The sequence below is a fragment of the Vombatus ursinus genome, unplaced genomic scaffold (assembly GCF_900497805.2).
Source record: "Vombatus ursinus unplaced genomic scaffold, bare-nosed wombat genome assembly UNPS02009205.1, whole genome shotgun sequence".
Taxonomy (NCBI): Eukaryota; Metazoa; Chordata; class Mammalia; order Diprotodontia; family Vombatidae; genus Vombatus; species Vombatus ursinus.
This window is the reverse complement of record NW_020948983.1, coordinates 52,086,595-52,112,353: the sequence shown is the minus strand read 5'-3', so window position 1 is coordinate 52,112,353 and position 25,759 is coordinate 52,086,595. Positions and strand designations below refer to the sequence as shown.

Below are 25,759 nucleotides of genomic sequence, written 5' to 3'. Positions count from 1 at the left end.
GAAGAACATACAGCCTGAATGATTGACAACCAAGTAGCATCTCTGTAGGGAAATCAAATGTCCATGGAAATACAACCAATTTATTTTTACTGAGATATCCATTTGGTCCGTTTAATATGCCCTCTATCTATAGAATGGCTGACTCCTCAAGAGTTGGGGAGGGACAGGCTCTCATTTATTTTCTGTCACAAATACTTGTATCTTATTCTAAGGTACAAGAGTTAGGACTTCAGACATATCTGCAACAGTATTAGTATCAGGTCGTGGGGAGCCCTAGGACTGATGACTCTGTTCTAACCGTTTTGGTCAAAAAGTATCAGTTTGTAACATCCTACTTAGAGAATCACCCAGAACTCTAGGAAGACAAAACGAACCGGCAAAATGTACTCTGCCCTCAGTAAGTAGCGTGTCCCAGGTGAGCTGTCATTCTCAACTGCCTCAGGATATACCATTATCTTAACCTGCCTCAACCACTTGCTCAGTTTGGGTCTTAGATCCACAGCACCAACCAAAGAGCAGCTGGTAACAACGACTTTCTCCTCCTCTATATATGAGACTCTTTCTACAAAATACATCTCTGCCTAAACACCAGGGTAGAGGCAGTAATGATGCTTCTCTCAACTCCACCAGGAGGAATTCCTGTCCACTAGGATAGGTTACAATTCCCTTCCCAGAAAGACTAGGAAATAAGAAAGGCACAGGGCAGTAATCCTACAAGAAAATGGAAGGATGGCACCTGTCCTTCCACCCTTTGAAATCTCTAAGCATCATCCCATATAATAGTACCTCAAGTTCCCTGAGGGCATTGTCACATTCCTTCTGGCCTGGTGCTTGCTGGGTACACAGTGTGATGAGCTGGTTAATGCTTTCTGTCACAGCTCTGGGAAGGAAAAAAAAATCTTTTTATAAAGATGGATGATGAAATTACTCTTAATTTATTTTTCTGATTCATAAGAAATTCAATTAATTAATTAAGTTGGGTATGGTACCCATTCAAGGCTCTTCTGTAAGCTTTAGGTTCTAAACAAAAACAAAAACAAAAAACAAAACAAAAAAAAGCACAAGAAACATAACTGCGGAAGGAAATTTTCCCCTCAAGCAAAGCAGAAGCATTACCTTGTTTCTGATTATTGGTCTGACTTCTGAGAGGAACTTGTGTTTCTTTCCAGAGTTAATGACTTTCTCAATATATGTATTTGAGCAAGACTTTCCAATGGAGTTCAACTAGTAATACAATCATATTGTTCTTAATACCCTTCATTAGCTATTTACAAGGAATAATCTGGACACCTTCTCTCGTAATTTCTAAGATTTTAATAAGAGACTACTGATTACCACAGACATACTGTAAACAGTGCAATGGAATTTTAAAACTACTTTTCATAAACTCCCACATGAATTTATAGTCCTTAAATGCAGGACTGAACACTATTCTTTAATAAAAATGTGATCTTCATTTGAGGATTGGGTAAAGACAGCAGATCCAATAAACCAGAACCTTAGATCCAATCTTGGCACTGTTTCGGGACCACCATGTACCTTTGGGAAAGACTGAAAACTTTGGGCATTCTTGGTGTCCAATCCTCCATAAGCAGCCTCTTCTAGAATGGGAGGCAGAGACTGCCACCTCCTCTAGGCTACAAGAGTTCCATAATTCGGAGAGCTGGATTATGTCAAGGGCACACATTTCACTGCTATGTACTGTAATGAAATTTGATAGACCTTGCAAAGGTGGCTATTGTGTTTCAAGGTAAAGCAGAGTTAAGGTGAGGCAAAGAGCTAGAGCCAAAAATGGGAGGGTGTATGTGAGTCCAGGTCAACATGTTCCAGTGAGGAGAAAGTGAATGAGAAAAAACTTCTGTAAGGTGCTACTTAAATTACTGAGTGTCTTTTATTAACATGGAGTAAGTAAGGTTAGGGGTCTGCAGTCAGGCCTCAGACTACCTATATGACCTTGGGCAAATCACTTAACTTTTGTTTACCTAGGTGCTTCAGTGGATAGAGTGCTGGGGCTAAAGTCAGGAAGACCTGAATTAAAATTTGGCCTTAGACACTTGCTAGCTGTGTGACCCTGGGCAAGTCATTTAACCTTTGTTGCCTTAATCCACTGGAGAAGAAAATGGCAAACCACTACAGGAAAACCCCATGAATGATATCATCCATGGGGTCACAAAGAGCTGGACACAACTGAACAACAACAAGGTTAGGGGAGGGAGAAAAAAAGAAAACAAATCTTCAGCTTGACTTTCAATTCTCTCCATAATTTGGTTCATATCCAATCATCCAAAATTACTTCTTATAACTTCCCACATAAAGCCAACCAAATGTATCATGCTCCCCACCCCAATATATCATTCTCATTCCCACCTCTAAGCCTTTGTTCACTATTCCTTTTTGCCTAGAATACTCTTTTCATTTATCTAAATTCTGCCCATATTTGACAGGGTTGTTCTAAGTAAGTGGCTTTGTGCACTTAGTGAATCATAATGAAATGTGAGTTACTCTTCCTCTTCATGACCAAATTCAAGTCCTATAATAAAAATGACAACAGTACCTGAGACATTTCTATATTGCTTTCTGGTTTACAAAGCTCTTAACATGTATGGTCACATTTAGTCCTCCTCAACCTAGTGAGGAAAGCTGTACATCTCTCACTTTTGTAGATGATTAAACTGAGGCCCAGAGCCTCTTGGTGGCAGAACCCTGGATGAAATAAATCCTAGGTCTTTGGTCTCCATATTCATTGCTCTTTCGACAATACCAAGCTGCTACTTCAAACCCCTTCTATGAAGAGGAAAACCCCTTCAATGGAAAGGGCAGAGGATTTGGAGTCAGTGAATAAATTTATTTTACTAATAAATTGTTTTGAATTTGCCAGAGAATATGCAAAATGAACGAAGAGGCTTTTCTAATATACAAAGGACAATCAGCTTAATCATTTGATGAGAAGACTCTAGACTCTAGTTTGAATTTTAAATTTACTTAAGGTGATGAGCTAGGGGAGAGAAAGGAAAAAAAATGTTGAACTTTGGGTAGGGAAAGAACTAAAAAATCCCCCCTCCCCCCCATTTTGACTCTGGTCAAATTCATTCATTCGCCCACAGATTTTATAAAAATGTTTAGTAACTGTAGTTGTGAAAAATCCAAATACTCAATTGGGACAACATATGACAAAACAGGGCTATTTTTTTCCTCCACTGCATGCAATGGCGAAACAACACTGGGACAGAGTGACACCCCCTTCAAGGGTAAGGAAGGACTGTACCTTATCCTACAGTTGTCACAGTACCGTTCAGGGGAAGCCTGACTAGGGCTTAATAAGTCAATAAATCAGCATTTATCGACACACCCCAATACTAGTGGCACAGCAGTTGTAAGGTAGGTCAGGATCACTTCGTATTTGTACAGAAATGTTGCTTCATTAGTTTATGCTTCTTCCAGTGGGTCTACTCTTCATTTGGTTTGTCTTCAGCTCTGACCAATGTCAGGGTCACCTGGTGCAGAACATTAGATTCTAAATGTAAGGGCTTGTACCTTATACTTGAGGAATTCATTGGGCAATATGGACAGACACTGAGTAGCCTTGATTTGGCTATCAGTCACACTTATTTACTCATTTCAGAGTGTAGAGAAAGAATAAACAAATGAAGTCAAGGGCGCCCAAAGCGAAAGGTTGTATGTATCCGACTCAGGAAATCACAAACGTCTACCGAGGATACTCAAGAGATTATTATACATTAAACATATCGCAGTTGGCAGCTACCATATGGCGCTGGGATGGCGTGACCGATAATGAAAACACAAACCAGGGATGTTCCTCTATTCAAGGATAAAAGCAACTAGACCTTAGCCTCAAACCTCAAAGATTACTGAAGGAATTTCTAAACTGAAAACTGTTCAGTGTTAAGTGACACTAAAATGACCCAAACCAGAGTATCTTAAGGGATACAGCACAGGGAAAAAAGGTGAAGGCACTATTCCTGACTTTGAATTACTTAAATTTTAGTGAAGATAAAGAGATTCAGTGACCAGCAAATATTTATGGAATGCCCATTATTTCCTCTTTAGGCTTTTTTTTTTTTTGAGGCAATTGGGGTTAAGCGACTTGCCCAGGGTCACACAGCTGGTAAGTGTCAAGTGTCTGAGGCCAGATTTGAACTCAGGTCCTCCTGACTCCAAGGCTGGAGCTCTTTCCACTGCGCCACCTAGCTGCCCCTATTATCATCATTATTATTTTTTAGGGGGCTAGGCAATGGGGTTAAGCGATTTGTTCAGGGTCACACAGTAAGTGTGAAGTGTCTGAGGCCGGATTTGAACTCAGGTCCTCCTGAGTCCAGGGCCGGTACTCTATCCACTGTGCCACCTAGCTGCCCCCCATTATTTACAAGGTACAATACTAGGCGTAGTGGAAGAGTTAAGACTTGTAAAACTTGGATCCTTGTCTTGAGTACTTCTCACTATGGATCAGACTTTACCCATGGGAGGTCCTGAATAAATGTTTGCTGAATTTAATTACAATCTATTTAGAGACATGAGACATATGCCTGCAAAAATGTAAACAGGAATGTAAGAAAACCAGAAAAGAGATGACACAAAACATTGCCCAAGAGAACTGTTTGTCTGTCCATCTGTCTGTCTGTCTCTCTCCCCTCCCTCTCCACACACATATGTATATGCAACAGACTATATATACACATATATACATGTATATATACACATATTTATATACAATATATATTATCTATCTATATATACTATCTCTGTATATACTGTCTATGCATACAGCTGTAGTTATACACACACACACACACACACACACACACACACACACACACACACACACACACAGAGTACATTGATGTGGATAGACAGATAGATTATATATTTTCCAGGTTTAGAGGGGGGTGAGAGATGACTAGGGTTGAAACAATCAAATACCAATACAAGATCAGGAATGGCAAGAAAGAAATCAGTGTGGGGCTGGAGTAATCATAAAAGACTTTTTAAAGGAGGTAGGGTTTGATTTGTACTCTAAAGAATGGCTACTATTCAAATGAAAAAAAGCAAAGCAGGAGAGCAATTAGGACTGAGGAGGAAGAAATAGTATGATCAAAGGCAAATGCAAAAAAGACCATTTCTTTTTCTTGCACATCCCAATTCCCCTCTCTCTTCTCTTATACAAAGAGAACTGCTGTTCCAGCTTTGGTGACAGTCTCTGAGGAGCTCAAGCAGGCTCAGCAGGGACCAATAGCAAAATACAAGTGGCAAAGAGGGAGACAGGTGTTAATTAAATTGCAGGTTCCTAGAGAGTCAGTGCTAAGGTTGGGAGAGAAGTGGAAATGGGTCCTACGATCCCCAGTATAACCTCAGCACCTAGGGCAGCTTTGGAAGGGTAGCAGGCTAAATTGCTTCTCGAGTTGTCGAATATTTCATGCCAGGGGCTTGGCAAGGTTGCAGTGTCAGCATCAGCAGCAGGGAGGGAGAATGGAGGCAGAGCACCTTTTTCTTGCAACTGAAAATTGGTTTCTCAGTCTCTGGATGGGAATCAGAGAACACCAACCCAGCTGCTTATCCCAAGACGGGGATTGGTGGAAACCTGAGAAAATGGTTCTCAACTCAACCAGACTCATGAGATTTGGCAACATCCTGAACCAGCACAATTGAAGGAAATAAACAAGTTTCCACATCCCTAATGTGAAATGAAAGCAAATGAAAATTAAGTGAAAGCTGTGCCACTGTAGATATTTGAAACAAGACGACTGGGTTCTTCGAATGTCTTCTGCCCTCGCCCCCTCCCTTTCTTTTATCCTGAGGAAGAAATGAGGGTCCATTACACAAAGCAGTGATCCATTTTCTATTGAGAAGAAAACTGGCTTTCCCATGGGCAGAAGGGGTGAGCAGTCCACCAAAGAACAGCAGGCGCAAGTCTGAAAATGTTGGGGGGTTGGGGGAGGGGAGCAGGGAGGGCAGGAAATTCAGGATGGAGACACTGGACTGGCTTGTTCATGCCCTGAAAAGCAACACTGGCATTACCGTTCAGTCATATGACAGCCATATGAATGACCGAGGGATATCAGGGTGGATAATGAAAAGAGCAATGACCAGAGAATCAGAAGGCCAAAGATCTAGTCTTGGGTTTTCTATTGCATGACCCTAAGAAAGAGACTGTCACCTCTCTGGGCCTCGATGTCCTCTTCTGGGCGAAGTGAGGGGTTAGCAATGTGTCTAAAGCAAGGGGTTCATACCCTAGGGTCTGTGAACTTGTTTTTTAAAAACAGTATTTCAATATAATTGGTTTCTTTTTTGATTCTACGAATTATATTTTATACACTTTTAAAACTTGATGGTGAAAAGGGGTCCAGAACACAAAAAAATGGCTAAGAATCTCTGGTTCAAAGGTTGTGAAAATGCTAAAACTGTGACATATGAATACAGTGCCTCCCCGTATTAAGTGACCAAAAAAAAGGCTATGAAAAAAGATGATTCAGAATAAAGGACAATCAGAACAACATCCTACTGACGGTAACTATGCAAGAACAATAGGGGGAAAATATGTAGAAGGAAAAGAGTTCAAAAGGTGACACAGAAATCAAGAGATTATTTTGTTATCTTTTTAAAGTCAATGTGCACTTAAAATACTGCAAATAAAGAGTTTATGGTTTTGTGCATAATGTACTTTCCCCTTATTTCTATATGTGACTGTTTTCTAGTAGTTTAGAACAGATGACAAAACTTCATTGAAAAAGTAAATCAAATGAATGCTTTTTACTAGATTATGTATGGGATATATATTTGAACTCTAACCTTGATAATTTAATATGCAGCAGAAGAGTACTGTGGAAAGAACACAGATTTTGGGTCTTTGTGACCTTGGGCACATCACTTCATCTCTTACTGAGGCTCAGTTTCCTAACCTATGGAATGAAGTACTTAGACTTGACTTAGTGTCAAACTCAAACAGAAATGGAGCTCCTAACCCTTATATAAGGATCCCTGGAGGCTGCAGACTGACTCAGAAAACCACATACTAACATTACCTATGTTCTATTATATTTTTATTTTGCTAAGTATTTCTAAATTACATTTTAATATAGCCCACTAAAGTAGTGTGGGCTGTGTGTTCAATCCCTCAGAACTAGGTGACCTCTATGGGCATTCCTGGATACAGATCTAAGATCTTCTCATCCTGTAATAGGAAGAGAAACAATGGGTGGGGTGCTTAAGATTTAAGATGACGTCTGGCTGCTCTACATGCTCATCCTTTGTGGTGGGGTCCCTCAGCCAAAGTTTTCAGACAGGAACAGACCCCTTCTTTGCCCTAGCATTTCTACCTGGACTAAAACTATGGAGAAGAATGCTTCACAAAAGATGCTGAGTTCCTGGGGAGTAGTTGCCAGCATCTGCTCAGAACAGTTTGCTCTTGTGATGGAGCTATTTTAATTTCATCACTCTTACATGATTAACTTGTAGCACGCAACGGAGGCAGTGCTCAACTTTGACTCAGGGGGCTTGTCTTCTGATCCCAGTTGAACTGTGTACTAGCTGGGTGACCCTGCCCAAGTCATAGAGCCATAGGATAAAGTCCCAAGGTATGTCATGTCTAATTCTTTGTGACCCCATTTGGGGTTTTCTTGCCAGAGATACTGGAGTGGTTTGCCATTTCCTTCTCCAGCTCATTTTGCAGATGAGGAAACTGAGACCAACATGATTATGTGACTTGCCCTAGGTCACACAATTAGTGAGTGTCTGAGGCCAGGTTTGAACTCAGGAAGATGAGTCTTCCTGATTTTAGGACTGGAACTCTATCCAGTATACCACTGTAAATGGTAGGGCTGGGATATGAACTCAGGTCTGACGACTCCATGGTCAGCACTTAAGTTTATCACTCTTTCTATTGTGCCACATTGCCTTAAAGAGCTTTGGTTTCCTCATTTGTTAAAAAAAAGGGGGGGAGGGGCATAATTACATTTGCATTACTTAACTCTGTGTGGTGTTGATTATTTAACCTCTCTGGGTCTCATTTCCTCACTTGTAGAATGACGGTTGGATTAGATGGTCTCTCAAGGTTTCTTCGTGCTCTAAGTCTACGATCTAATGATTCCTATAGTAGACATTAAAAGGTGAAGCAATGCAACAGGATAGTTTTCAAGACCCCTGGGCTTCTATGCTCACTTGGACTAATAGAAGACTTTGGATAATCTATTGTGTCCAGGAAAGACTTCTTTTAAGTTTTTTAAGGGGGGCACGTTTATCCTCAACTTTTCTTCAATTTTCTAAGTAGGAATTTGAAGTATGAATGTAATGAATGCTGATGACACTCATTTGGAGCAATGCTTTTATTTGATACCTGGAACTTTAAAAGACCAATTTTGACCTTCCCCTAGGATATCTCAGCTCTGAAAACTAGTTCTACTCTGCTAGACTTTCCTTCTCACAATCAAAGGCGATGAACACCATGTTCCAGAATGGAAACTTTGAAGTCACTGTAATTTTGAGGTCATTTAAAAAATGTAAGATAATGAAAGCCGTCTGAGGATAGATATCTGGAAAAAGCTTTATCAAAAGGGTCTTGGCAAGTTAGGGAGGTGGAGGAAGAGTAAAGAATCAGCAACAGTTACTAAAAACCCAACTGAGAGAATAATAGATCTCCAAAGTGCAAGAGTCCTTACTTTTGCAAATCAATTAAGAAATGGAGCACAAGTATAGATAGGGGAAGAGCTCCTATCAAACAAAGGATAGTGAGGACCACAAAAGAGAAAATGGACAATTTTGATCACATCACATACTTAAAACTTGCTTGCACAGTCAAAACTTTTGTAATTAAAATTAGAATGGAAATAGTTGACTGGGGAAAAAAAATCACTGTAGCATGTTTCTCTGATAAAAGCCTCATATCCAAGACACCCAATGAACTGATTCAAATTTGTAAGAACAAGAGTCATACCTCAATAGATAGAATGGGTGAAGGAAACGAACATGTAGTTTTCAAAGGAAGAAATTCTAGCTAAAAAAAATGTTCCAAATCATTAATATTTAGACAAAATTGAGTCAAGGTTCTACATTATAATTATTTGATTGGTAAAAGTGAGAGAAAAAGAAACTGACAAATGTTGGAATGGTTAATGAAAAAGAGGCATGTTAATGGGCTATTGGTGGAATTGTTAAATACTCCAGCTATTCTGGAAGGCAATTTGGAAAGTCACTAAATTGTGCATCACCTCTGAACCAACAATAACACTAGTAGGCCTATACGTCAAAGAGTTAAAAGAAAAAGGATCTGTATGTACAAGAATATCTGTAGCAGCTCTTTTCATAGTAGCAAAGAACTGGAAACAAAGTCATTGTCCATCAATGGAAAAATGTCTGAACAAATTATGTTACATGAATATAATGGAATATTATGCTGTAAGAAATAATGAAAGGAATGGATAGTTTCAGAGAAACTTAGGAAGACTTAAATGAAGTTTATGAAAAATGAAATGAATAGAACTGGGAAAAGAATCTATACAGTAACAATAACATTATGAGGAAAAACAACTTTGAAAGACTTCAAAACTGATAAATGCAATGACCAACCATGATTCTAGAGAACCAATGGCGGAGCCTGCTACTCATTTCCTGAAAGAAAGACAATGAACTCAAGATTCAGAATAAGCCATACAGTTTGAGATATGGATACTGTGGCAATTTGTTTTGACTGACTATGCATATTTGTTTTAAGAGTTTTGTTTCTATTTTTATAATTTCTCTTTCTAATGGGGGATGTTGGTGATGGAGAAGATAGGAACAGGGTAGCCAAAAATTTAAAGGAAAAGGAAAAAAAAAAAAGGGAAAGCCGAGGGTGGGGGTGGGGAAACCACCGACAAGGAAGAAAGCTATGGTAATTACATTTGAATTTATTTGAAAAAGAAAAACAAGCTGTACACAAGAGAGATTCATTGTTTTGGGTACAATCCCATTTTTCCATTCAACTATGTACTTGGAAATGCCCACTTTATTTGGTGTTTGTTAAGTTCAGAATAAAAAAAAAAGTGGAATTTGAAAGCTCTTAAGGTATTTGTCCATTTTCTGGTAGCTCTAGCTTTCAGACAGACTGAAGAACCATCTAGGAATGGTAGAGAGAGAATCAAGAGTTATGGTTAGGCCCATAAGAAGGCTTGGGGGCTCCACAAACAAAAGGAAAGCTCTGAAGCAGCTTTCCGAGGAATGAGAAATAAATCAACGATGTTACTGTTCTGGGTAGAAGAAATGATAACCAAATGCAATGGTAAATATAGAATTTAGCTATACTTAGAGCTTAAAAAAGAGGAAGAAACTGAATGAGTCATACAGTTGTCCAAGGATCAAGCAGTCAAAAACTCATTTTAAACTAAGCCTGCAAAATCAATGAAGTTTAGAATTTAGTAAAGATTGCACAGATTTGGAATCAAGAGATTTGGGCTCAAATTCAATCCTGGACACTTACTAGGTATGTGAACACAAGCAATTCATTCAACCACTTACAGCCCGAGTTTCCTTATCTGTAAAATGGACAAATACATTTCAAGTAAAATAATATTCATACTACTTACCTCTCAGGGCTGTTGTCAGCAAAATACTTCACAAATTTTAAATCACTAAAGAAATGCGAGTTATTAGGATTAAAAGGAGAAAAAAGTCATGAGGGAAAAAAACTGTAACTTCAAATTCAATACAGTAAACCATTATTAAATGCCTACATATTCACTTAAAACATAATGTAAATGCATAAACAATCAACTTTCATAAACTACCCAAAGTCCAAGTGTTCATTTCCACTACTGACAAGGAACACATGCAGTACAGGTAGCAACAAGAGGCTAGAACCAAGTATTTAAAGACATTATAAGAGAAAACAATTGTCACAGTGACACAGTATGACCCCTTATTTTTTTTTCCCCTCTTACCTTGCAGCTGCTGCTAAGAGATTTTTTGCATTAGGGGCTCCTGGATCAACGGAGAGCGATTTAGCAGCTAGCAACAGCTTACTGGATGCCATGGAGATATTCTTGAGGTTACCTATCACTTGGATCTGGTCCTCTTTAGTCTGGAAAGTCAAAAGGAACCACACTAACTACAGTCTGTATATCATCCCTGGGACTCACAGGGCCACAGGGAGCATTCTGAAATAGAAGTAAGTTATCTGTACAGATCCCATTATGCAGACCCTGTCTCCAGATGCCTGCCTCTGTAAGATGCTGACCAGAGAATGCCCTTATCCAGAGAGATGCCCCTCTACACATCACGTTCTAGGGACAGGAATCTATCCTGAAGCAACCAAGTGTCTGACAGGAGCTGAGTTCCTAACCGCGTGCATGCAGACACACTCCCCACAAACAATTCCAGCAACTTGCTTAACAATGCCTGGGTTGTCAAGCAGCTTGTACATCTCAGCCTGGCACAAACGACCCACATTGTTTCTATTTTCAGGGCTGATTACATTCCGGCAGTTTCTACACAGTGAAAAGACACATTTCTCACCTGGCCTAGCATCTGAAAATTAAAAAAAAAAAAAAAAGAAAAAGAAAAGAAAAAGAAAACACCTTTTGTAGATAAGAGGGCAAGAAATACCCTTGATCTCTCTTAGGGAGATCACTGGAGTTCAGAAAACAGTGATAACTAGGCTTGTCATGTTTCCTTGCTCTAAAAAAGAGGTTTATCTATTCATTTGTAGGAGGGAAAATTTAATTGTTCGATACTAGGTTTCAAAACGATAGATTTAAATGTGCCAACTGGCATGAGAAAAATTATAAACACAAACTTTTACCAAGGTATGTTAAATTCCAATCTGCTACCCTAATCTCTGTTAAATGCATGCCATGTTTCTACCCCAAATGGCTTAAGTACAAAGAGGAATTGCCTAAGGAAGGACAAGAAAAGAAAAACTCATCCTTTGGAGCCTGGAAATATTTCTTTCACCGGCAAGGATCCAAGTTTGATACCACCTTCGGAGAGCACCATTTTAATGAGGTCATCATGGATCATGGATCTTCCCAAGAAGCATACAGAACAGAGCTACCCCCAGGCTCCCTGAAGCTTGTCTCTACCAATGTACACAAGGAAATCGAGGTCCCAAATGCTCAGCAGAAAGGTATACGTGAACTCAGGACCAAGTATCACCAGCACCACCACTGCCACCTACCTGAGCTTGACCAGCCATTTCAATGCCAGCATCGAGGAATTCATCAAAGTCATCACTGAATTTTCCAGAGGCAGCTGCTAGTTCTCCGCTCTGTCCCCGAGTGGCATGGACTACTTCCCCTGCTGACTGGTTCAGGTCAGCTGCAGCCTGGTTCAATTCACTTTGGGCTTCCTGGAAAGGCTTGGTACTTGGTGGTAGCTAGGGTAAGAAAATAGAGAGAAAAATGTGACTTTCATCTTTGACGTATGTGTATTATGAAGTATGTAATGATAAAATTAAGACAAAGAACTACTACATCTCTGTGATCCCACCCCAAGTTAAACTTGTCCTTCAACATGCAGTTGGAACTTACCCTTGAGACACAGAACAAATCTAATGTCAGGAAAACAGCACAGAGATGAACCCAAGAGATTAACATTTTAGATGGAAAGATGCTTCAACAATGGATTTATTTGTTTTTAAGTCTCAAACCCTAAGAGTAGGAAAAAAACAAAACCACTGCTACATTGAGGGCCTTCTGATTTTCTAAACCACCAATAATTAACTTTTGTAATATAGACATAAAATAATTATCAGGTTTAGTAAAATCTACAATAGCTTTTGTTGTTATACTTGTGATCTTTGCTAGTAATGTAGCTTTTCATTCTCCAGGGTGGGTGACTGAGAAAAGTGTCAGATGGCTACAAGTGATAATACCCCATAAGTACACTAGACCTGTCTCCCTTTTCTTTTCCTCCTAATGCGGTAGAGGGACCATCAATAAAGATGAGATCAAAGTTCATATTTCCTACACTGACTTTCTCTGCTGAAATGACCTTAAAAAGCAATGAGTTATGGATCCACTGGAAAATGTATGCTGCGGAATACATTTATGGAAATGTATTCTTATGTACACTTATGGAAATTAGTTCTACTTTCAAGTGATAAGAGGAAATAGACGTTTGATTAAACAAAAGAGAAACATCCTAAGAAATAGTTTCTCCAAAAAGACTCCATATTTTACACTGGAAAAGAATCCAAATACTTAAATGTCTTCCCCAATAAAATGATTCTTCTCACCGAATCAACAAGGAGCTTCTTGCTAGACTCGCCAATACTCTTCAAGGCCACGTCCACATCCTTCTGTCCTGGGAGGCAATTCACACAGTTGTTCAAAGAGTGTGAGACAGCTTTGGCCACCTTAAAAGAAAAAACAGAATAATAAAAGAGTTCCTTGAATTTCACCTTGCCCAAATTAAGTATCCCTTGGATGCAAAATTGTGTTGCTAAAATGATGCAGAATGGACATCCCAACCCTGGTGAGACTGTAGTGTCTACCTCCCCAAAAGTTACAAGTCATGGAAATTGTCAGTATCTACCTGAAATTGCAGTGTGGTGAACTGGATAGAGAACTGGCCTCTGAAAAGACCTAGATCGAATCCCCCTCCTGATACATACTGGCAATGTGATCCATGGCACTTAAAGTCTCAGGGACCCAGCAAGACTCTCTATGACTATGCATTGCAAAGAAGTGTGGATTTGCATTGGTAGAAATTCATTCCTGGGAACTTCCTATGCCAATGAAATCCCAGTTCCAGTAAAAAAAAAACAAAAACGATGCTATTAAACTATGTCTTCTCAGCAAAGGTTCTAAGCCCAAAGCCAACGTATCCATGTTCCCCGGGATAACACCCTGACATGGCACCTAAGCAGATGCCCTAGAGCAAGGAAGTCCAAGGTGCTTTTTGATTCCAATAGCTTTAGCTCAGAAGTCACAACTAGCTCAAGCTGTGTCAAAGAAAAAAAAATAGAATCCCCTTTATCTTATGAGTTTTGCTGAGGACATAAGGCTGAAAGCTCGTTCTGAGTTCCCTGATTCTAAAAAGTCCTTTGAAACAAGACCCTTTGAAACAAACCTCATTCTACCTAGGTGAGTGACTGCATCTCTTCAGTAATTCCATACTCATTTTGGGATGTGCTATTTTGCACTGACAGGGACTTCACTTGTTGCTTCAGCTACTCGACACGTGTACTCTTCTGTTCTCTTAAATAGAACATAATTGGGCAGGGTGGCTCACGCATGATAGCCCAGCTACTGGGGAGGTTAGGGCTGTTCAATTTCCTGAGCTTGGGAATTCTGAGCTGCAGGGGGCTAGTCTTCACTTAAAATGGTGAGTTCTTAGGGCTCAGAGGGCCATCAGGTTGCTTAGGAAAGGAATGGAGGTCAGAAATGGAGCATGTCAAAGCCTTTCAGCCAATTGAGAGTGGGGGAGGAGTAGCCCCTATACTTTGAAGCTGGGTGAAAGGGAGAAAATTAAGTCTTTAAAATGAATAAACAAACAAATAAAGAAATAGGATATATCCTGAGAGAAAGAAAGAGCCTGTATTTTTCATTTCATAGATATTTCTCCATACTGCTGCTCCATCCCAGAATCTAGGGTTAAGGTGAACAGACTAACTGGTTTCATTTGTTAGTCTCAGTTCACCAGGCTCAGATCAGGTTTTTGCCAATGTGTCACCCACACTAAACTCACCAAGAACAAAAATGCTGAAGTATCTTCCAAATACACGTTAGGGAAAGGGTTAAGGAATGGACTTGTGATTTCACTGGCATAAAACACTCCCAGATGAAGAAGCTCACCTTACCAAAGCAGGCAGGTACCTTTGCTGGAATGTACAGCCTAAGAGAACAGTATAGTCTTTAAAAAAGAATACTAGCTTTGGAGTGAGAGTACTTGGGTTCAAATTCCACATCTGACTGAATCTTAATGCTGGTATAAATATGGGCAAGTCAATTAACCTCCTTAAGCCTCCATCTCCTCATTGGTAAAATGAGGGGGGGGGGGGGGGGTTGGGTTTGATGAGTTCCAAGATTTCCTTCTGGCTCTCAGATCTACGATCCTATGGGCCAGAGCTGCCCAGAGTATGGAGCAGCTAAATTATGCAGGCTCATGCAGCTAGCATGGTAGGCTAAAGTCTGAGGTCCCAAGTTCTTTAGCAAATAATTCAGAGAATTTTAGGCCTTTTCACATGATTTTTTTTGGGGGGGAGAGGCAAACTGAATCTTTCTAGCTGGCCCTAGAAATAGGTGAAGTAAACTGCCAAGTCACATGTGGACCTAATGAGGGATGGCTTTTAAAATGACTTTTTTTTTTAAAATAAATGTACACATTCAATGTCAAAAAATTATGATTCCTACATATGTTGGTATTTGTCTTTTAAGTCACAAATGTTACAGTATAGGCTCTAAGGCTCTTGTGAGCCATAAGACATGAGGATACTATTTTTGCATTTTGCTTTCTGGCACACAAATGCTTTATGCCAGCTCTGCACATCAATGCCATTGCCCACACAGTAAAGATGAACTGAACTGGCTTATTCTACATTATATATGGTTCAAAGAATTTAGAGACCTGTGGAATCTTACCCTATAGTTAAGGCATTTACTGGATAGGGGATGGTAACAGATAAGTTTAGTAAAGGCAGAACCAAGTATACCAAGTACCAGCCTACCAAGTTGTCCCCATGTATGGTAATCCATAAATCCTACCCTTAGGGCCCACCTGAGCTAGTCTCTGTTGACTTTCTGCATCTCCAGGGGCAATCAGGGCCTGCTTAGCTTCTTGAATGAGCATGGCTGAGCCCTCCATCACATCTCTGGCTGAATCCAACATAGCATGAGCTGCCACAGGATCACTGGTAGATGCTGCTACTCCTCGAGCTGCCTGGGCCAGGGTTTTCAAAGCCTGTGCTGTCTCTCTTGCAGCCACCCCTTGAAGGAAAAATCCACCAGACTGTCTGTTAGAATACTGTATAAAGCCAGTGTTTAAATCTACAATGAGCAACACAATTATGATGGGGCATAATGATTATTTACATGACTGAAGGCAGAAAGAGACTTCCTGTAGTTACTGGTGAAAAGGGACTGGTTCTTTAGGGCCACTGAAAGAGGGGTCTTCCTGCCACAAGCAGGAGACGAGTTAACAAAATGACACATGGTAAAACAGCAATGGGGAATGACTGATGTTTTTTGAAGTGTATTTATTGCAATGAGCCAAGAGGGATTCAAGTGGAGAATACGATGACAAGGTCCTCCAACTTGCTCAAAGCCACATTTTGCTACTATACTGTCAAGTATGTCCACACAGATGTATAACAAGATGGTACCAGAAGTCTGGGTCATAAAACTGACCCATCATCTTCTCTGAAGTCCCATCAAACAAATAAGTTGTCCAAGGCTCGTGAAGGTAAAACCTGTAAAATGGGTCTGGCCATATTGACCCATCATGAGGGGTCATGACAAGGGGGTGATGTTGCCTTGATGGGTGTGAGGTGCTGGACGTGATAGTGAGGGTGGGGCATTGAATGAGGCAGGTACTGGGAATATGTCCAGTGAGTACACTCAACAGTCCACTCAAGCATGCAAGAGTACCTCGCTCTCTTGAAGACAAGCAAATGAACACGTAAGTGGGTGAACGTGCTCACACACTCGGCTCACAATAGCAAGATGCTATTTTTGGAGTCTACAGAACTTGGGTTCAAGGCCCACTGCTATTATTTAGTATCTGTGTAAGGCTTGGAAACATCCCTGAACTTCTCTCACAGTGAGTCATTTTTCCCATCTCCAAAATAAAGATATTATCTGCACTACATAGCTCCCAGGGTTGCTGTGATGAAACTTTTTTGTTTTAAAGTACAACACAAATAATTATTTTTTTATTTTATTCTGAATTTAAGAAATAAAGCAAGTATTTCCGTAACACTGAATAGAAAAAAAAGATTGCATGCGAAATTGCAAAACTATTATGTACAATTTACTATTCCTTTTAAATATAAAGTTATCAGTTTTTCTTTCCTTTCCCCTCAGAGATAGCTACTATTAGACATATATATGCGTGTATGTATACACACACACACACACACACACACACACACACACCCCTTCATTACAGAGCGTAAATTCACTTCCAGATTGTTGCCAAGAAGAGACAAGAATGTAGCAATAGTAATAACGTGCTCTGGGAGAAGCATGGTAGTGCCACAAAATTCCACAAGAACTGATGCCTGTCCATATGGTAGCTCATTCTGGGCTGGCCCGTGCCATTGTACTGGCCCAGCACTGCTAGAGAAAAAGCTAATTCTACAGCGCTGGTGGACGTGGGTAGGACAAAATGAAGGTCTCTGATAGGTGAGCTCTGATCTAATCCTTCCTAGAACTGGGCCTCCATCTCAGGCGCCCACCAGTACTCCAAAGAGTCCCTCTGGAGAGTAACTATCCTCCCTGTTTCCAGCCCTGCTTTATGAGTTGTCATAACAAAACACATTCAAAACAAAAGCTCCTTCAAGGGAGGGATCGCTTGTGAGTGTACTTGTATCCTCGAATTTAGCACAGTACCTGGTACATAATAACACTTTTCATAAATGCTTATCTTGTTGTCTGTCTGTCTATCTGCTTTTTGCCTCCCTGATGATGCCGAGGCCTGATGCTGGCTTTCTCTAGCCTCTAAAGTTTACTTATATGCCACTTAACCTATTTCCCTTAGACTCTCGGACCTCAATTCCAATTTATCCTCTGCAGACATCGAGCAGTTATTCACCAACATTAAGTCATGACAATAAATATGAAAATGTTTGCCTGGCAAAGCCAAGACATGAATTGATGAGAAGGATAAAGGAATACGCACGTGTCTTACTGGACCTCACGGAGAAGAAAAATACATAAAAAAATCCTCAACAGTTTATAGCCTTCAACTCTAACCTTCATCTGATAATTATTCGAGGGTTCAAAGTTAAACTATGTATGTGTAGCAGGGAAACACTCTGGCTTAGTCTGAGGAGTCAGTAGGTGGTCCTTTCATTTTCAGTGTGAGGTGCAATAGTGCAATAAAGACACCAGAAGAAACTCAGATATATAAATGAGACAGTGTTGTTGTATCTCAGGCTGGCTAATCTGTAAATATTTAGGAAAAGACACAGCTGGGATATAGCTCTGTAACCTAATGAATGCAAATTACAAAGTTCCCAATCCCTACTTTATCATATGGCAAGCTTCAAGCATAGTTTATATAGACTGAAGTAAATTTAAACAAAATAATTTTTGTTGTTGTTGTGGGGGGAGGGAAGGGGAGATTGTTGATGAAAAGTTCACAAGAAAATGTGCAAAAATAAGTGAGATTAACATGAACAAAAAAAAGATGAAAGATGAGGGGAATGGTCATTTGATTTCAGACCTACGCCTTTTCTTTATCGAGGAGGCATAGTGCAGTAACACTGGGAGGGAAATAAGAAGTCTTGCCTTCTAGCTCAAAATCTGCCATTTATAAAAAATGTGAATTGGACAAATTAGTCTCTCCAGACCTCAGTCTCCTCATCCATAAAATAAGAAGGATTAAACTAGATGATCTCTAAGGTTCCTTACATCATTGTTAGAATGTAAGGCTCCTTGAGAGTAGAAATTGACTTATTCTTTGCATTTGCATCCCCAGAACAGAGAATAGTGCCTGAGAAAGAGTGGGTGCTTAATATGTGCTTACTGATTGATTGATTCCAGCTCAAAATTATATCTTCTCTTTATCTCCCTGTTTATTTATCACCTATGACCTAAAATCCAACCTGATTTCATATGCAGAGAACACAGTATTTGGTATAGGAAGCTAGAAAAGGCATTTCTATCGAGATTCACTTGGCCCCAAATGCATTTTTACAGATGAAGACTATATCCAGAAAGTAATGGTGAGAAACCAACTCAGTAAAAAGGATGCATATAAGAAGAGGCGAATTTCAAAGACTTAAGTATGTTCATCCCAAATAACTTCTGTTTAGGATTCCCTCTGAAACTCATTGAGCTTAAGGACCTCTACGGTATGATTTAGTTTCCAAGGAGCAGGAACCCACTGATACTAAAGATGGAGAAAGGCCAAAACAGGTCAGTGAAAGGGCCTGGCAAATATCTCATGTTGTCCAATGGTTGAATTTGCAATAATAGTCTAACTGGTGACCACCATGGGGACAGGTTTAAAAAGCAAAACAAAACAATTCTGTGGTCTGAGTTGCATTGCCAGAACTGAGATTGGGAAAGCACTGCAAAGGGATCTTTAAAAACTACAAAAAAGCACTTGAAGTCATAAATTACTTCAGCAGCTCCCTCACCATCTGGATCCTAAATTATGTTCAATAGCAGTGTCTGGAAAATATGCACCAGTGAGATTAAATACAGAAGAAACCTCTTATAATGGCTGGTCTTTATTACAGGGACTTCTTTATCCTAGAATTTAAAATCACAATTGGACAAATACAACTATGCAAGTAAAAGTCAGCTACCACATGATTCCGCTGGGGGAAGGGGGAAAGGATTTAAAATTGTCTCAAAATTATTTTTAAACAAGTCCCACAATAGCTGGATACAGGGACTGGAGAAAACTTTATACACATGAAAAACTGTAACTCTGATATTATTTGAGACACTGATGATAATTTCAGGATGACAAAGAAAGGTCTCATCATTTTCTCATTCATTCATTCATTCATCTATTCACTCACTCACTCATTCATTCATTCAGTATTTACTGACCATTTGTTATTTTTAAACTCAGTAGGAAATACAAAGATATCCCAGCCTTTGAATAATTTACCCTCTAGTAGGTATAGAAAGAGAAAGCCCCAAACACCACAATACCCAAAGTCTTCCATTAATATTGCCTTCAAATACTCAATTTATTAAGCACCCACTGTATAAAAGGCACTTAACCAGACACCAAGCTCCTGTTTGTTTTTTAAGCCTTTAGCTTTACTGAAAAACTTGTATTGAAGAGAGAGAGAGGGAAAGCTTCAGATTGACGAGGCAGAATATCTCCCAATGATGGCAAGGTCCATGAAGCAGTTGTGTTGGATACAAAAGAAACAAATGTCCCCCAAAACCAAAATGCATACATGCATGAATGCATTCACACATGCAGTAAGTAAGACAGCACCCTTCTTCTGAGGTGCTCTCTGAGGGAGGATAAGTTTGAACTGCATCACTAAATACAGAGAGAAAGTAGTAATTAAGAGGTGGGATAAGATTTGAAGAATGATAGTTAAAGACAATAACAGTATTTCATTAACTATAATAATGACAACTCACATTTATCACAATAACACAAGTAGAAGTGAAAGGATTACTAATTTTATTTTACAGATGAAGAAACTGAGCTTCAGAAAAGTGAAATGCTTTGCTTAGGGTCATATAGAATTTAACTGTCACAACCAGGATTTAGCCCCAGTTCTTTCAAATACAAGTTTGGTGATCATTCTACTTCATCTCACTACCTTTTCCAAACAACCAGAGACAGCAAATAAACAGAAAAAATATGCAGAACAGAACAGTAATAAATGGTGTTCATAATCAAGATCTTGAAGTACCTTCTGAGTTATGAAGGAAGGGTAAAATTAAGTTTAAGACTCTGTGACAAGAGTTTTCTTGTATTCTAATTCTTCAAAAATTAATTGCCAATGTGTAGTATAACTACACTAATTATCTTTCTGCCAGAGTACTCAAACAACCAGAATATCCCCATCTTTCCCTTTTATGGGAAAAAAAAACCCTCAATTAATCAGCAAGCCTTTGGTAAGTGCTACTTAATATATGCAGCGAGGTGGTGCAGTGGATAGAGCGCCGGGCCCGAGTCAGGAAGACTCATCCTCCTGAGTCCAAATCTGGCTTCAGACACTTACTAGCTGTGTGACCCTGGGGAAGTCACTTTACTTTGTTTGCCTCATTTCCTCATCTGTAAAATGAACTGGAGAAAGAAATGGCAAACTGCTCCAGTATCTCTGCCAAGAAAAGCCCAAATGGGGTCACAAAGAGTCAGACATGACTCAACAACAACAACAACAAAAATACATTCAAGTACTTTGCTCGGCGCTGGAGACAGAAAGACAAAAATGAAATCATCCCTGTCCTCAAGTAGCTTACATTCTAACAAAGGAGACAATATGCAACTAATGTATAAGTGCGTTATTTTCTAATTTTAAAATTTATTATTATCATTAAATTATCATTAAATATATTTAAATAAACATATTATTAAATATATTAAATTATTATTATTAAATTCTAATTTATTTTCTAATTTTTCTAATTCACTTGTATCATATTTGGACTCCTTGCTATCTTACACAAACAAAGTACAGTCAGATCACTGTGAATGCTTGATTTCTGAAGAATATATAAACCACATTAATTCTTATATCAAAGAAACTGAAAAACTGTTTTTAAAAAAATCACATATCAATTAAACAGGAAAACACACAACTGTGGGAGTATCAATTCTTTGCCGATAGTAACAAGAAAATAGGTTGGTGTGCTTTTTTAAATAACCATGAAAATTTTCTACTAGCCCCTTTTCAATTTTTTCCTTACGGAACATTTCTAAACGTTTATTATTTATTTATTTTCAACTGTGTTTTGTTTTTAAATTTTGAGTCCCAAATTCTGTCCCTCCTTCCTGCCCCATTCACCATCTACTGAGAAGGCAAGCAACATGACATTCAATTTTTTTTTCTAAAATGAAAAACAGATTATGTAAACTAATTCCCTGATCTCTGGCTTATATGTTACAAAAATAATTTGATTTAGATGTGAAACTAGAGCTAGGAGTAGCTAGAGAAGGAGAAAACTTAAAAAAGAAAAAACAAAAACCAGAAAGAAGACTGATGACTACTTTCCACAGAATTAATTAATGTATGTGCCTTGGATTATGTTCAGAAATAAGCGATGCGCTACATGATAACCAATTTAAATAAAAGCCAGGCAGGGCTCTTAACCACTGAAATGATGCACATTTCTGTTTTAGTCCTAGGAAGCACAATTCTGTCAAAAAATGATTCGGAGACATTTTCTAAACTGACTCGAGTGTGTCATCCTGAGGTTCCTACTCAGACATTTCAGCAACTAATTCAGCTGTTCCTCTAATGACAAATTTTTATCCATGATGGTTAATGACACCTGGAACTCTCACCACTAGCATGAGAGGATTAAAAAAAAAAAAATCACTCAACGAGTGAAAACCTGCTGGTTTGCTGTATGGCATCATGAGTAATGAAGTAGCACCTACCTGTGTAGTGTTCATTGCCTTGAGCAGCGCAAGTCAGCAGCTGGGCCATTGAGGACCCGACAGCTTTGGAGGTACTTCCTAGATCCTGGGCACACTTTTCCAGCTAAAACAATAGATATGGGGGAAGGTCACTCTGAGGAAATGAAAAACCTACACTAAGTTTATAGTATGTATTTAAAAAAAAACAAAACAATTGGCCAATGTCTTAATGATTTCTACCTAGAAACAACAAGGTATAGCATGTGGTGCACTGGACTTGGAATCAGAGACTGAAGTCCTAGGGCTTGTTAGCTGTGTGGCCACGGTTAGTCATCCCACTCCTCTGAGTCAATGATTCCTTACTTATACAGTGAGGCTAATAATACTTCATTATATCTCTGTTAAAGGGCAGTTGTGATAAAAGGGTTTTGTAAATCAGAAAGGGCTATGTAAATTTGTTAGCATTGATGATAATAATGACTCTTTGAAAGCTATTTTGGAACATTCATTGCAAATCCTTAGAGCAAATCAAAGACCCCCATCGACTAAGCGGGCAGAAGGGGTATTCTTCTACCTCATTTGGATGAAGGATCTTTGAAAATGGATAATTTCATCATTCTATTTCAAACAGGACAGGTAAAATGTGAAAGAAATTTTGAGGATGGTCAATAAAACAATGGGAGTAGGATTCTTTTAAACATTTCCTCAGTAGAATATAAGCTCTCTGAGGGCAAGAGTTACTTGATTCTTATTTATCATTAGTATCTGTCTTACATATTAAGGAGGTGCTCCATAAACGTTTATTTCCCGTCTAAGGTACAACCCCTTGTTTTGATTGTGATAAACGGACAATCTGTTATTTTAAAACAGAATAAATCTATCCAGGATAAATTATCCCATTAAAGAACTCAGCAAATGACTAGGTTAGGGTCATTATTTGAATGCAAAACTTAAAAGCATTATCAGGATGTGTCAACATTTAGTAAGGGCCCTTAAATACAAGGCTGGTGTTTGTTTTGTTTTTTTCCTTCTTTTTAAATACAGTTGCTACATCCCAGTTACCAGTGGAAAAACACAATGGATTTGGAATTAGAGGATTGGGGTTTAAATCCTTGCTCTATCACTTAACTACCTGAATGACCTTGGAGACATCACCTCTTGGAGACATCATCTGTAAAGGAGTGGGGGAAGCTGGAACAACTACTTTTTAAGGTCTTTTTGGTCTACATCTATGGTTAGAGATGGACAGAGCTCGGGACTGGAGCTGTGATTTAATTGATACAAGGAGCTCCTGTTTGAGAAAACACCTTTTCCCAAGACAGGTCAGTATTGTCTCTATAATAATTTATCATCTTAAAGAGCTGCCCAGAACACTGAGAGGCCACGTAACCTGCCCAGGGTCACAAAGCCAACATATCTGAAGCGGGCCTTCGATTGAGGTCTTTTTGGATTTAAGGCAGTCTCTCTTTTCACTGTGATACACTGACTCTCCTAAATCTCTAACTCTAGAAAGATGGATGTAAAGGCAGCATTTCTAGGTTCGTGGTCTGTCTAGGGGAATTTGGACTAAAACTAATTTTAGCAGCAAGAGTAGAAACAAATGCTTCCATTCCGGAAATGCTTGCCAGCAATTCATATTATTTCCAGATAAAAATATAAAGTTGCAATTGAGATGCATCCGCAATGTAAAACATTTGCTGCATTCAGAAAACATCAGTGGAAACTGAGACAGAATGTGCCTGAGGGCATTCAACTGCTTTCAGACTATTCTGAGCAAGGCAGCTTCATTTACAGGAATTCACAACGGGATATCCCAGGCTTAGAAATATCCACTTATCTATCCACCCAGCAGCAGCAGGAGAAAAGAATGCTGTTTACACCTTTAAATTATCAGTATATGTTAATAGGGAAAGGCAGCCTGACTACAATATATATGGACCGGTAAATTTTTATAAGAGTTAAACCCTGACATTAAATCACCTTGCAATATCATGAATACATTTATATGATGGGTCAGATCATATCCCTAGTAGAAATAATAATATCACATTGCATATGGATGGTTCATTCACCTGTCCTTCCTTCGCAAGTTTTTACAATATGGTGAGACACAGGAGGTATCATTATTTTAGAAATAAAGTGGCTGTAGAAAGGATGTCACATGGCCAAGGTCATGTATCTAGTTAGTGGCAAAGCTGAGAGGAAAACCCAGGTCTTTTAGACCTAGGATTACAGATAAAGAGGTAGAAGGAATCATGGCACCCACTGAGTCTAGCTCAGTGATACTGATCACCGATGAGGAAACTGAGGTCCGAGAAGTTAAATCACTCACCCAGGTTCACAAATGTAGTAAATGACAGAGACAGATGTGAACTCAGGGGTTCCTGACATCAAGTCCATTGATTTTTTTCAGTGGATTATTGATTATTATTGTTAATTATTGGTAATCTATTATCCCTCTCTTCAGGTTGCTGTCACGTTTGGATTGTCAACCCTCTTACTAATGCCTGTCACTACACCTTATTTCTCAAATGCGGCATGTTAATGCATGTTATTTCTTAAAACAAATTTTTATTAATATCTTTTGGTTTTACATCATCTCCTTTTACCCGTCTATTTCTTTTCCTTCCCTTATAAGAGAATAATGCTTTATAAGAGTTCAGAAAAGCTAATCAACATATTAAAAAAGTTGGACATTATATGCAGTGCTCCACACATATACTTCCCTGTACAGAGAATTTTGGGGGAGGAAATGTGAATGTTATTAATTGTATATTATTGTACTTATATCTCTTTTAAGAAAGAGATATAAATTAATATAAATTAATGCCACTAGGAAACATGCACAGAAGAAGTAGCCAGCTACTCTGGGAATACTGCCTTAGCACTATTTTCTAGCTCTCTGCTGCAATGAGGTCAGCCCAGGTCTGTATATCCCAGGTACTTTTTTGAAAACAGAGTTCTTTTGACCACCAGTGAATCTGAACTGAAACCACATACACCCACGGAAGGATCTCTCCGCAGCTATATCAAAAGCCCACACTCTTTTCTCTTCAGATACAACTTTAATCTTCTCCTCTAGGAACAGAAAAAAAAAATCATTTCTGATCATCCCATTATCCCTTCTTACAGTTTCTCCAGGGAGTGGCTTTAGTTGACTCTCCACAGCTGTCATTTTGGCATCCTGCAGCTCATTTTTGAGAGTTTGTACGATGTTCAAAGCAGAGTCGATTTCCATTGGGCCACACGCTTCGTGTGCCTAGCCAGAAAAGAGTAAAGTGAAGCGGGAAACATTTACATGCATACAAGGAATCACCAGATAGTCACATCCACAGAAGGAAGACCCAGAAAAGAGAGTTCTGGACACATGGTTCAACATCAGAAATTATTAGCAGAAATGACATTAATGAAGAGGCAGGACCATTTGTACCCTGAGCACCATGGGAAGTTTCCATGTGACTTGCAGCTGAAACTTTCCATGTGTGTGGTTTGCTCCATTAGAATGGGAGCCGCTTGACAGCACGGGCTGCCTCTTCTATATGTGTGT

General features: G+C 39.1%; 1 protein-coding gene across 1 annotated transcript in view; it reads right to left on the bottom strand.

Annotated features, from left to right (window-relative positions):
* TLN2 (talin 2) overlaps positions 1-25,759 on the bottom strand; it is a 579,984-nt gene that overhangs the window by 153,468 nt on the left and 400,757 nt on the right. The window contains exons 27-33 of the mRNA XM_027851789.1: positions 25,343-25,471; positions 22,234-22,336; positions 15,703-15,911; positions 13,220-13,339; positions 12,161-12,358; positions 10,926-11,065; positions 787-880 (exon numbers count right to left, since the gene is read on the bottom strand). Coding sequence (XP_027707590.1) covers positions 787-880; positions 10,926-11,065; positions 12,161-12,358; positions 13,220-13,339; positions 15,703-15,911; positions 22,234-22,336; positions 25,343-25,471 — 993 coding nt within the window. The remainder of the gene's footprint in view (positions 1-786; positions 881-10,925; positions 11,066-12,160; positions 12,359-13,219; positions 13,340-15,702; positions 15,912-22,233; positions 22,337-25,342; positions 25,472-25,759) is intronic.